We start from the raw sequence: 13,074 nt of genomic DNA, 5'->3' as shown, positions 1-13,074 counted from the left end.
CAATAAAAATCTTTAAAAATAAATAAATAAATGAATAAAAATTTTAAAAAAGATAATTCAAAGAATCTTAGTGGCCAACATCTGTGGCTCCTATACTGGCTTTGTAAGCAGTTTGGTAACGGGCAGAGGTGGTGGGAGAGGGATGACAGATTTTTGTGCATTTATGACAGCATCGGCATTGATGGCACGGCCAGTTTTTAATGTAGCAATGGTGGAGAGGGCAGCATATGCAAAGCAAATACTGACAAAAAACACAAAAATCAGAAAAGCAACCTGAAGACATCAAATACCGAAAAGAGCTCTTGCAGGGCTTCAGTATAGGATGAGTTCCAGCAAAAACTATTGAAAAGGGATCGATTATCGGCCCTCCGAACATCCTCATTGAACAGATTGTTCAAGTAATGGAAGAAGAAAATCCAACACATCTAGTAACCTGGCATCAAGTAGGGATTTTCTAACAAGCTTTGTTTAATAATCATGATACCGGGCCAGCCGAGTGGCTCAGTTGGTTAAGAGCTCCCTCAAGAGTTTGAGCTCTAAGCAACAGCAGTTCGAGTGGCCCGAGCTGAGCAGCCGCTGAGCTGCCAACAGGTGGCAGGATGGCTCAGCTAAAAAATAATAATCATGATACCAAGAGGTGACAGGCCCTATATTATTCCTATAACAAAGAACTAAGGAGCAAGCTTTGGAGGAGGAGGGGTGTCAGTCATATGCCACAGGCATGTCAAGTTTCCAAGACCATCCCCCAGCAGCAGCCCCTGTGTGTCTTCCCCAGGTGCCCCCCAGCTCCTCTGAGCCAATAAAGTGTGTCTGGTGGCTCCCCCCACCCCCAAGCAGTGCTGCTCCAGAGGAGGGGCTCCAGGACCGGGGCCATTTCAGAAGACACCTCACTGAATGGAGTTGATTTGTTTTAGATTTGACCAAGAATTGATGGTTTCTGGTAAGAAAAACTTGTTCGTTGAGTTGCATATAGAGTGGATTTCTTTGAAGTCTTTATAAATGGAGTTCTTTCAGGCAGGAGTTGTCATAACCACTAGTACCCTGCGTGGACTACTTTGCTGCTTCTGTGCTGGTCACCTTGATTTACAGACATTGATTTATTTGGCTTATTCTTGAAGCCTCCTGAGTGATTGATAGAGCGAGTGGGAGCAGTGGTTTTCAACATCAGCTGGGGAGTTTGTTAGAAATGAAGATTCCAAGGCCCCAACCCTTAGAGATGGTAGTTGGCCTGGAGTGGAGCCAAGGAATCTGCATTCAAAACACTGCCCTTGCCACCACAGCTAGGTAATTTTTTTTTCAATTTTATTGGGGAACAGTGTGTTTTTTCCAGGACCCATCAGATCCAAGTCAAGTAGTTGTTTCAATCTAGTAGTGGAGGGCACAACTCAATGCCCATGTGGGGATCAAACCAGCAACCTTGGTATTATGAGCCTGCACTCCAACTGAGCTAACTGGCTGCTCTAAGTAATTTTTTTTTTTAATTGGGGAATTGGGGGAGGGGGACCAGTCAAGTTGTTCTTCAGCCTTAGTTGTGAAGGGCGCCAGTTGCCATCTGGCTGCCTGTCGGCAGTTCAATGGCCTCTAAGCTCAAGATGCTGTTACAATCTTAGTTGCAGGTGGGCGTAGCCACCATCTCATGTGGGAGTCGAACCAGCAGATTTGTTAAGAGTACACGCTCTATCCACTGAACCATCTAGGTGGCAGCTCAGTTCAAGATGCCGAGTTCAATCTTAGTTGCGGACAGACATAGCCCACCATCGAACAGGCAGACTTGTTGTTAGGAGCACGTGCTGTCACCAGCTGAGCCATCCCACCACCCATTGGCAGGCAGCTCAGCTCAGGCACAGCATCACTGGTCCATGTGGGAATCGAACCGGCGGCCCCGTTGCTCAGAGCTTATGCTCTTAAGCTAACTCTAAACCAACTGAGCCATTCGGCTGGCCCCTGCCCTAAGTAATTCTGATTTGTATATCTGAGGCTACATTTTGTCCTTGGACTACAGTATGTCTTAGTATGATCACTACTTAAGTTATACTTTTACAATAAATAGTACTGTATAATAATATTACACTTAATAGTGAATTGCATCCTGGATCTGAAAAACTGACTTTGGACATGGTTCATTCTGGGATACACTCAGGAATACCAGCCTTGCACAAGTCTACATACAGTGAAAACCAGCTGTAACCCTACCTAGATCTCAAAAAGTGAACGGGAGGGCCAGCCGAGTGGCGCATTGGTTAAGAACTGGCTTGGGACGCTAGAGGGCACTGGTTCGGATCCCACATACGAGGGCCAATGACACTGCCCTCGACAGCTAAGATGCTGAACAACAGCTCAACCTGGAGCTGGGCTGCCGTGAGTCGCCGGCGATGGCATAGGCTGCAGCCCCTGTGGCAGTGGATTGCCATGGGCTACTGTGTGCAGCCAGCATGAGCGGCCAGCAGCCACCGTGAGCAGCCGTCCAGAAGCCAGCGACTGATCTGCCTCGCCCGGGAAGAGCGCAATGATGGTGCCAACTTGGGCCAGTGAAGCAACGTCCTCCACAACTGGACTGAAGAACAGACTGAAGAACAAAAGGGCAGCAACTTGTCTGTTCCCCTTCCCCTAATTCCCCAGCACTGTTCCCATCCCCCAATTCCTCAATAAAAATCTTTCAAAAAAAAAAAAGTGAAGGGGATTCTCACAAAGAAAATTAACCAAAAACACAGCTTTATAAATAGTTTTATATCCTGCATTTTAGGGGGAAAAAAATCAGTTCTTCACATTGAAAGAGCAATAGTTTTGCAAGGTTTATTATGAAACTGCAGCCCTCCTGTCCTGCCTGCCCTTCTAACCCCTTTTCCCTGCCTCAGTGTAGTTCCTGTCAGTCTCAGTTTCGTTTCTATTTGCCTCCACGTCACACTTTAAACAAATTTGCAAGGTTACTACTTGGTGATTCATTTTAGGCATTACCTTTGACTTCTCTGACTTCCTCCTGCCTATCCTGCACGTACTCCCCAATCATCTATCTCCTGATACTGTAATCTAACTGTAATTCTGCTTAGATTAGATTCGGTGTTTATTACAGCTGGGTATTTCACAGCTGAGCCAGGTAGTGGACTATACTGCTTTCTTGCAGAACTTTTCCCTGGAATTAGTAATTCTCTTGTATTTTTATTTATTTATTTTTCTGTCTCCCCACCCCACCCCCATCACTAATTCAACCCCAAGCATATATAAGACAACATAGCTATTTTATCAATTCCTTCTTGACCTGTCCCAATCTGTACTAGCTCTCCCTTGTGCTTCATGTATTGCTGGCACTGTGGGCTCTCCCCACACCTCTGTTGAATCTCCTGTTTCCTCTGAAACCTCTTGGTTTATTAGCTCATTCTGGTAGAGTCCTGCTGTAGAAAGGGTGCATGGGAAGTAGTTTTTTGAGACCGCCTGTCTGAAAATGTCTCATACTTGATTTGATTGGGTATGAAATTCTAGGTTGGAATTCGTTTTCCTTTAGAATTTTGAGGGCACTGTTACTTTTTCATCTAGCATCTTGTGCTGCTTTAGAGAAGCCTGAAGCTGTTCCAAGTCCTGATCCTTTGTATGTGACTCTTTCCCTTCTGCTGCCAGTGTTCTGAAAGTTCAAAATGACGTGCCTTGGCAGAGGTCTGTTCACATGCATTGTGCCAGGCCCTTGTTGAATCCTTTCAGAATGGACTCTCATCTTTTATTTCTGGGAAACTCCTTGAATTATTCTTTAATGATTTCCTTCATTTGCTTTTCTGATTTTTCTTCCTGGATTTCCTGTTATCAGATGTTGGATCTCCTGGACTGGTTTGTTTTTATCTCTTTTCTCTCTGCCACTCCCCATTTTTTTTTCTTTTTTTTTTTTTAAAGATTTTATTGGGGAATTGGGGGAGGAAACAGCGTTGGGGAATCGAGGAAGGGGAAAGTTGCTGTCCTTTTGTTCTTCAGTCTAGTGGAGGACATCGCTTCACTGGCCCATGTTGGTATTATCATTGCGCTCTTCTCCGCTGAGGCAGTCGCTCCCCGGCATGGTGGCTCACGGCAGCTCAAGAAAGCGCACTCCAGCTGCCAGCCAGCCCCACTGCAGCCTACACCATCGCCGGCGACTCACGACAGCCCAGCTTCAGGTCGAGCTATTATTCACCATCTTAGCTGTAAAGGGTGCAGCATTACTGGCCCTCATGTGGGATCTGAACCAGGGCCCGGCTGCTCAGAGCTCTAGTCCCAAGCCAACTCTTAACCAATGTGCCACTCAGACGGTCCCCCATTTTTCTTATCTTCTTATCTTTTGACTTCCTTTATGGAAGATTTCCCCAAATTGATTCTTGAATGTGCCTTTTTTCCCCCTCCTTTTTGAAATAGTACCTGGTATCCTGGTTACAATATCTTATCTCTCAGTATATTAACATGCTTTATTGAGCCTTTTATCTCCCTGCCTGATATGTTTCCCCCTTTTTGTTTTTCTTTTGTAGTTTTTCATGTTACAGACTTTCTGTAGCTGTCTGGCAATCATTGGTAGTCTAATTATATTTAAGAGTGGGGCATTGAATATCTTTGTAAGGTGATCTGATTGAACTTTTGGGGGTAAAACCCTAATACCCACACCTTTAGGACTCCTCTTGCGCTGATCAGATTCCCTGGAGAAAACTTCCAGTTTCTTGTCAGGAAGGTTTACCTTGAACTGCTATCCTTCTGGGAGTTCAGTCGGCGGAGAGGGCTGGGGACTGTTGGCATTTTAATATGTCTAGATTCATGTAGTCTTCCAGGTCACTGGAAGGGCCTTCTAGTCCAGAAAACTTCTAACCCCCTCCTGAGAATAAGCTTCAACTTTTTGCCAAGATTGGAGAGGGACAGACTCAAGACCATGTAGAGGTCTGAATATTTAAGTTCTCTCTTTTTAAAAAGACATGTATTTTCTTTGCAATGTATAACTTTAAAATGGAAAACAACTTGGTAAGATAAAGAAGATCTAGAACAAAGGATGAGGTCCTGAGAAGATAACTAGACCACGATTGAAGAGCTGGATTCTGGTTCTGACCGCCTACACTACCACTTTTCTCCAAGCCTCCAGTGTATTGTCTACAAGGGAGAGTTCAGACTCAGTTGATTCACTAAGACTTAGTGAATCTTCTTAGTGAATTCTTCTACGCTCACCTGCTGGGTATTCCAAAACCTTTTTAAAATAAAGCATATAGGCTTTTTTTCTGCTTCTGGCCAAGATGAAGGTAATTACCTGGATTTACCCTCATGGCAAACAACAACAACAAAATAAAAAAACAAAGACCCCTCAGACATTGAAGAAGAGTAATCCCCAAGAAATGGGAAAAATAAGGTGGGCTTGAAACAGGGCCCAGTTGGCACCCCCACAGTAGAGGCCTCTCCACGTCCCAGCCTCACCTTTCCTTGACCTAAAGCTTAGCAATAGATCATCCCCCTGCAGATTGAGCTGGGAATGTCCCCTGTCCCACCCAGTTCTCTGTTGTAGAAAATTACCCTGAAACTTATGATTAATACCTTTAAGCTTATTGATCACAATCTCAATGGTCTAGCATTCTTTCCAGGCTACTCCCATCATTGTTCCTGGGTTGCTGACTCCACCATAGAATCACGTGGTCATAGGGAAGGTGCCATGTAAACCCCTGTAAACTGTCACTTGGCCTCTGGAGGAATGCCCAGACTTTCCCTTAAATATCCCAAGCTGGTCTGAGAATGTTAAGGCAGTTTTGGGAGGTGTTAACCTGCTGCCTACTCAGACCACTGGTGCTCTGATAAGGAACACTTATTCTCTGACCCAACTCCTGTGTCTGTCTATTGGCTGAGCGGTGCATGCAGCATGAGCCCCGGACTCGTTTGGCCTCCGGTTTCAGGCTTACTTGTGAGAATTTTCCAGGCTGCAGCACAGGGATGCGAACGGAAGGACCCTGCTAGCCTACCTGGGTTGAGTCAGAGCTAAGAGTATAGAGAGGCCAAGGCAGCTAGAGTGCATAGGACAATACCAGAGAGAAGAAAGCTGCACAGAGAACCCAGATCTGCAGAGGGTCCTCCTTGAATATTCAGAATACTGATCAGCATGTGAATACTGATCAGCGTGTGAGTGTAAGGAAATATTGATACAAGAAATGTCTAAACCTGTAGAGAATTTTTAGGAGTTTATTTGAGCCAAACTGAGGACATATACCAGGGAGCAAAATTTCAAATGCTAGAGAATAACAGTTTTGCAGTTTCTTTTATGCTTTGAAATTAAGGGGGGAATTTAAGGAAGATTATGGAGGTGGGAGAAAGCAAGGCGGGGATGGGATTACAGGCTAGTTAAGATTAAGTGCTCTCACACTTTACAAGGAGGGGTTTGAAAGGGCATTTCAAAGATGGGTTAACTTAGATGCACAGAAACAATGGACAGGGCTTGCTTGAGGCAAAAAAAAGCCTTTTACTAAAGAAATTAAATCCCTGAAGGGTGACCACCCACCATGACCTGCCCAGCTAGGAATCCATGATCAGAGACTACTTTCCATAAAATCCTTTTTTTTCAGTCTACAGTATAAACACTCCAATTGAAAAGCAGAGATTGTCAGATTGGACTTAAAAAGAGCAAGACCCTGTAAGAGACAGTCTTAAAATATAAAGATATAAATAGGTTAAAAGTAAAAGGATGGCAAAAGATAATACCATTGCTAGCGCTAGTCAAAAGAAAGCTGGAACAGTTATATTAATATCAGACAAGTCGGTGTCAGAGCAAGGAATATTGTCAGGGAAATGAAGGCGATTTCATACTGGTGATAGGGTCAGTTAATCAAGGAGCCGTAACAATCTTAAACATTTATGCACCTAATAATAAAGCTTCAAAACACATGAAGCCAAAAACAGGTAGAACTGCAACAAGAAATAGGTAAATACAATTATAGTAAGAGATTTTGGTTCCTCTTCCAATAATTGATAGAGCAAGTAGGCAGAAAATCAGCAAGACTTGAACAACACCATAAATCAATTTTTTATTAACACTCATAGGACTGCCCAACAATAACAGGATACACATTCTTCTCAAGTGCACACAACATTTACCAACATTCAAAATTGGCTTCAAGCCATATTAATTATGTTGTCTGACGTCAGTGAAATTAAATTAGAAATCATTAACAGAAAAATCCTTGGGGGAAAAAAAAATCTCTACATATTTGGAAACAAAATAACACACTTCTGAATAACCCATGGATCAAAGAAGAAACAAAAAGAAAAAGTAGAAAGTTTTTGAACCAGCTTAAAAATGGAAACACAACATTTCAGAATTTGTGGGGTGCCACTAAAGCAGAATTTGGGGGGGGGGGTAATTTATAGCACTAAACATACATATATGATAGGAAAAAAATGATCACAGATAAATGTCTCAGCTATATTTATATCAGACAAGAAGGCTCATTTAGGAATCTAGAAAAAGAAGAGCCAATGAAATCTGAAGGAAGAAGAAGAAAGGAAATAAGGATCAAAGTGGATATCAATGAAATAGAAAAGAACAATAAGGAAAAATCAGTGAAACCAAAAGATGATTCTTTAACAAAATCAATAAAATTGATAAACCTCCAGCCAGACTGACCAGGAAAGAGAAAAAAAAAGACACACAATTACTAGTCTCAGGAATGAGAGAGGTGATTACTACAGATTCCACAGGTATTGAAAGGGAACATTATGAACAACTTGATGCCAACAAATTCAACAACTTAGATGAAATGGACAAATTTATTAAAAGATCCAAAATACCAATGCTCATTCAAGAAGGAATAGGTAACCTGAATAGTTCTATATCTATGAAAGAAATTGGAATTGTAGTTGAAAATCTTCCCACAAAGAAGACTTCAAGCCCATGTCTCTTCACTGAGGAATTCTACCAAATATGTAAGGAAGAAATAATACCAACTCTTCCCAAAAAAATTGAAGTGAGGGGAATACTTCTCAACTCATTCTTTGAGACCAGCATCACCCTGATACCCAAACCAGGCAAAGATAGTACAACAAAAGAAAAACTATTGTGATACCACTACCCAAGAGAAAAGGAATTATATGTTCCTGCAAAAATGAATATTCATAGCAGCTTTATTTATAATAGCTAAAAATTCTAAACAAATATCCATCAACAGGTGAATGGATAAATTGTGGTGCGTCCATCCAATCAAACACTACTCAACTATAAAAAGGAACTATTGATACATGCAACAACACTGCGGGAGTCTCAAAGTAGTTATGCTGAGTGACAGAAATATGGAAAAAAAAAGAGTGCACCTGTATGATTCCATATATCTAAAACTCTAGAAAATATAAACTGATCTCTAGGGACAGAAAGCAGATCAATGGTTTCTTGTGGATGGGGATGGGTGGTGAGAGGAGGGAGGGAGGCCGTACCAAGGGACACAGGACATGTTTGGGTGTGACAAATACATTTGTTGTCTAGGTTGTGGTGGTGCTTTCATGGATATGTACACAAGTCAAAATGTGTTGTATTGCACACTTAACACTTGCACTTGGTATGTCCACTTCAATGTATTTCAGTACACAGTGGAGCACAGGTATCTTTTCTGCATATTCCCTTTAGATGATGATCTCAACATCTTGGCAAAGCAGGTTTAGGACTGAGGAGGCTGAGGCCCCAAGATGATCTCAACATCTTGGCAAAGCAGGTTTAGGACTGAGGAGGCTGAGGCCCCGAGAGGTGAAGGCACCTATAGCTGTCCCAACCGGACTGCTAGAAGTAGGCATGAATCCGCGACCCCAGAGTACAAGGCTGGTCTTTGTGCAGTCTGAAAAATACCAACTCCTACTTAGTCCCTTTCAATCCTGGAAGAGGGCAGAGCCCAGGTCCTCACTGCTCCCTTCCCCACCCATTTAGCACACGAGGAAACTGAGGCCCACGGAGGTCCTGCCTGGTCTTGCTCCTGGGGCAGCACAGCTGGAGATCTGTTTCTGCCTGCCACAGGACACCACCATGGTGGTCTCCTGCCTCGAGTGGCCAGTTGGGAAGGGGCTTGCTCAGGAGTTCCAGTAAATCCTGGGTCCCCGGGATGGCTGTGGGAAAGGCAGCATCACACAGGATTAGCATTGCAGACTGAAGCCAGGCAGGCTGGCTCACATCCCAGCTCCTTTAGTTCCGAGACTTTGACCTTGGACGAGTCATTTAACCTCTCCCTGTTTCAGTTCACTCACCTACAAAACGAAGGTGGTAATAGCACCCACCTCTTTCAGGTGCAAAGAGAATTAAAGGAGTGTAAAGCCATTGGAACAGGACCTGGCCCAGAGAAGGCTATAGAAGTGCTCGTTAAATAAATAAATGGCTTCAGGCCCACCCAGTCCCAAAGATTTGGCCTCCTGCCATTCCCCTCCAGAGAGCCCTGGGTGGAGGCCCTGCTGATGCTGACTAGCGCCTGCCCTGTGCCCCCCGCACGGCAGGCACTTTCCAAACCTTATGTCATCCTCACTCCAACAGGATGAGGGGAGGCTTGGTGTACCTAGTTCCCAAGAGGGAACAGGCCTTGTGAGAACCACACTGTCAGCGGGTGACGGGGCCTGTCTGCCTCCAAGACTGGGACTGGGTGAGGACTGTCCTGAGTGAGGCCCCCACCTGCCACCTCCCCCATCTGGAACTTGGGCTGGAGCTGGCCTGGTGGGCACTCTCTGCCCGCCAGGCAGGCTCAATGAGTCACAAGCCCTGCTTCCTGGAGTGTCCCAGCCTGTAGAGTAGCCTCGCTGGTGGTCTTGAGGCCCCGATGTGAGAGCCCCGTGAAGGGACACCTGCATGGCAACAAGGCCAGCCCTCTTCTCTTGAGCTGTTTTATGCTCCAGCTCGGCTGTTACATCTAGTGCCTCTGTCCAAGAGGCGGGGAGATTAAGACTAGCTGCCGCCGCCTGGATTCTCCCAGAGCTCGCCTGGCAACACCCAGCTCAGGTCCTCTCACCATCCTGGTAGGAATCTCTCTGAGCGGTAACATTCAAGGTTTGTGGGCTGGATGCGGGCCAATGGCGGGCAGAAAGCGAAGAGGGCTGGAGGGCCAGAGGGCAGGAGGGAGCTTGACATGTTTCCAGCAAGGAGTCACAGGAGACAGCAGGCTTATCAACCTACCCGGCCACGGCTTCCCCGTTGTTTTCCTCTCCACTGGCCCCTTCCACCTCCCACCGTGCTTTGCCTCACTCAGACGAGCCCCCCCCCCCCCGCTTTCTAGGGTAGGGGCACAGGGAGATGCTTCTGTAGCTCCCCAGCCATGAGGCAAGGAGGCCTGGGAGGAGCCAGAGCTCCAGGGAGGAGGGAGAGACCCGAGGCCCTGAGAAGGGTAGGCCTGGTCAGGTCACACTCAAGTCAGGAACAGAGCTGGGCTAACAGGATGCTCTTCACACCTTTCTCACCAACTCCGGATCAGGGTTCCAGCAAAAGTGCAAGACCAGTGGGCCTGACTCTGGGGAGGATATGCAGCATAGAAGGGGGAGCTCCTTTTCCTCACTGCCTCCTGCCTAGTCCTAGGACCAACACCATCCCATCCTTACCTTGGCCACCTCCCTCTGGCCCACGAGGCTGCTAGGCAACCAGCCGACCTGGGGATGGGCTGTAGTCCACGCCAACTCACAGTCTCATGGCCAGAACAATGGGGAAGTTCAGAGCTGGTGGGCTGGGGAACACGGGCTCAGGAAGCCCCCTGCCTTCTCCTTGGCCCACGAGGCTTCCCTCTGCCACCAGGTGTCTCCTATCCAGCAGGGTCCCATTGCCCCCAGACCTGACCTTCTGGGTCTGCACAGGAGCCATAGGCTACTGGCTTCCCTGCTCTGGGACTCAGTTTCCCCCTGGACATCTCTAAATTCCTTTTTTGCCTCTTCTGTGCCTGACACCTAGTTGGGCTGAACTCCAGCTGTCCCCACAGGGCTGTGAGGATGACCATGGCGTTAGGCTTCTGGTCAGGAGCCTGCCCTGATGGTGCTTGTGAGAAGGGGAGACGGCCCTCTGCTGGGAGCAGGCCACCTCCTGGGCAGCCTTAGGACTGCTTGGTCCCAGAGATCCCTGCTATTGGCTGCACCCACTGCCACCCGCTACATGCTGTCTTTGGATCCCCTACGGGGAGGACTGTGCATGCAGGCCCCGGAGGCCTAGAGGGAACACACAAGCTCTCCATCTCTGGTCTAATGTGTCTCCTAACCCTGCAGAGTTGCTCGCTCACCAAGTACAGGAGGCTTGGGGAGTGGGTACCAGGGGTAGTGGGCAGTGCTGTGCCCTGTAGGAAACAAGCCTTGCCTCCTGTCATCACTCTTGTGCCCAGCCTAAGGGCCCCTTGTGAGCAGCCTGGGCTCACGCATAAGCTAGCGCTGGGCTCCGTTCCAAGCTTTGCCCCTCTCTGGGCTCCCAATTTGCCCCTCCCCAGCCCTGCCCAGATGTGAGAGCCAGGTCCTTGGAGGCCTCCTCTAAATCCCTAGCCCACAGATGGACCTGACCCCCACACCTTGGTCTCTGTGTGGGCCTTGCCCAGGGAGCACCTGGAGGGAGGTCAGTGAGAGCTTGGTCCCTCCCTTTCAGGTGGGCAGGGTCCCTGAGCCTTGGTCCCCCCACCCCCCACCACCACTGCCCCTTCACCTCACCCCAGCAGCAGGGCTGGTGCTCACTGTCCATGATGCAGAAAGGCTGAAGCAGAGGGGGTATCACCCTTTATTGTGAGGTCTGCACAGCAGGTGCTGAGCCCCTCCTGCTGAGAGGAGGCTGCGATCCCAGCCTGGGCTCATCATCCAGCCTCTGATTAGTCCATTATCCTTCCATTCCTTTAATCCCAGGCGGAGCAGGTGCACTGGATCTCTGGGGGCCTGGGTGGCCTCTGGGGCCTCCATCACCCCATTCCATGTGGCTGGAGGCATTGTCAGTTAGGTGGCGGGAGCCAGGGTGGGCGGTGGGTCACCTGGTGCAGCAGGCCTGGGGCTCAGACCCCGGCTTGGTAGCTGCAGAGCCCCAAGTGGAGGCAGCAGTGGTGGCATGGGCCACACTGCCCTCAGGCTCGAGGTCCAGGCCCTCATAGATAGTGGGGAGTGAGGTGCGCTGGCTCAGCCGCCGGCGCAGGCCAACCAGCAGGGGCTGGGGCAGGGAGGCCACATCTACGTTGTTGCCCAGGTCCACCCAGGCCAGTGCAGGGAACTTGGTGGTGTCCTTGATGGCCTCCGTGAGCTCGCGGGCGGCGGCCCGGGTCAGTCGGTTGCCGTTGAGCAGGAGCTGGGAGAGGCAGGGCAGCGTCCAGAGGCCCGGCAGCAGCAGGTGCAGCAGCTCATCGCTCAGCCCCGTGAAGCTCAGGTCCAGCACCGTGAGCCCAGCACCCTGGCTGCCCAGGTAGTGCGTGATGTGCTGCACATCCCGCACGGACAGGGGGATCCCCGAGAGGTTCACGGTCTCCCTTCCCAGCAGAGTCTTCTGCAGGCTGCTCTTGACGCTGTGGGAGGGTCGCAGGCAGAGATAGACTGAACAAGGGCCCGCGGCCCAGGGCCCACTGCCCACAGACAATGGCCTGCCAGGGCAGCCCAGGGAGCTGGGGACGCCCAGGCCCTACAGTTGAGCCAAGCTGGGATCAAACTGATTACTTTCTAAATGGCTATCCATGGGTAATGCTCGGAACCTCTCTGAGCCTCAATTTCCCCTTTGGTGAAAGGGGATCTGGCTGTTGAGAGGATTACATACATACCTGTTCAGGCTCCAAGAGCTGTTATTATAAAAACCTACTGTGTGAATGCATCGCCACACCTGTCACATTTATAGTCTCGCTTACTTTTATGCCAACCCAGTGGGGTAGGAATGATTGCATTCTGCAGAGGAGAAAACGGACGCTCCGAGAGGTGATGTGACACTTCCATGGTTACACACCACAAAGTGGGGAGCCAGGTCTCCAAATCGAGGCACTCCAGCTCCTGAGCCCACACGTTTTTCACATGCCCCCTCTAAGGTCAACCCTTTGGGGGTAAGGATAGGTGTTCCTATGAGGGTAATAGGGTATCAGGCTAGTCCCTCAGGTCTTGGAGGCTAGAGAGGGGACAGGCCCCGGGAAGTGAGAGGGGAGGTGCTGGGGC

General features: G+C 48.3%; 1 protein-coding gene across 2 annotated transcripts in view; it reads right to left on the bottom strand.

The window, feature by feature from the left end:
• Window positions 1-11,652: 11,652 nt before the first annotated feature.
• LRRC75B (leucine rich repeat containing 75B) overlaps window positions 11,653-13,074 on the bottom strand; it is a 6,951-nt gene continuing 5,529 nt past the window's right edge. For both annotated transcript variants that reach the window (XM_019665385.1, XM_019665386.1), the window contains exon 4: window positions 11,653-12,443. In XM_019665385.1, the coding sequence (XP_019520930.1) occupies window positions 11,918-12,443 (526 nt within the window). In that variant the 3' untranslated portion in view covers window positions 11,653-11,917. The remainder of the gene's footprint in view (window positions 12,444-13,074) is intronic.

This window comes from Hipposideros armiger, unplaced genomic scaffold (assembly GCF_001890085.2).
Source record: "Hipposideros armiger isolate ML-2016 unplaced genomic scaffold, ASM189008v1 scaffold_443, whole genome shotgun sequence".
Lineage (NCBI taxonomy): Eukaryota > Metazoa > Chordata > Mammalia > Chiroptera > Hipposideridae > Hipposideros > Hipposideros armiger.
This window is presented reverse-complemented; position numbering and strand designations above follow the sequence as displayed.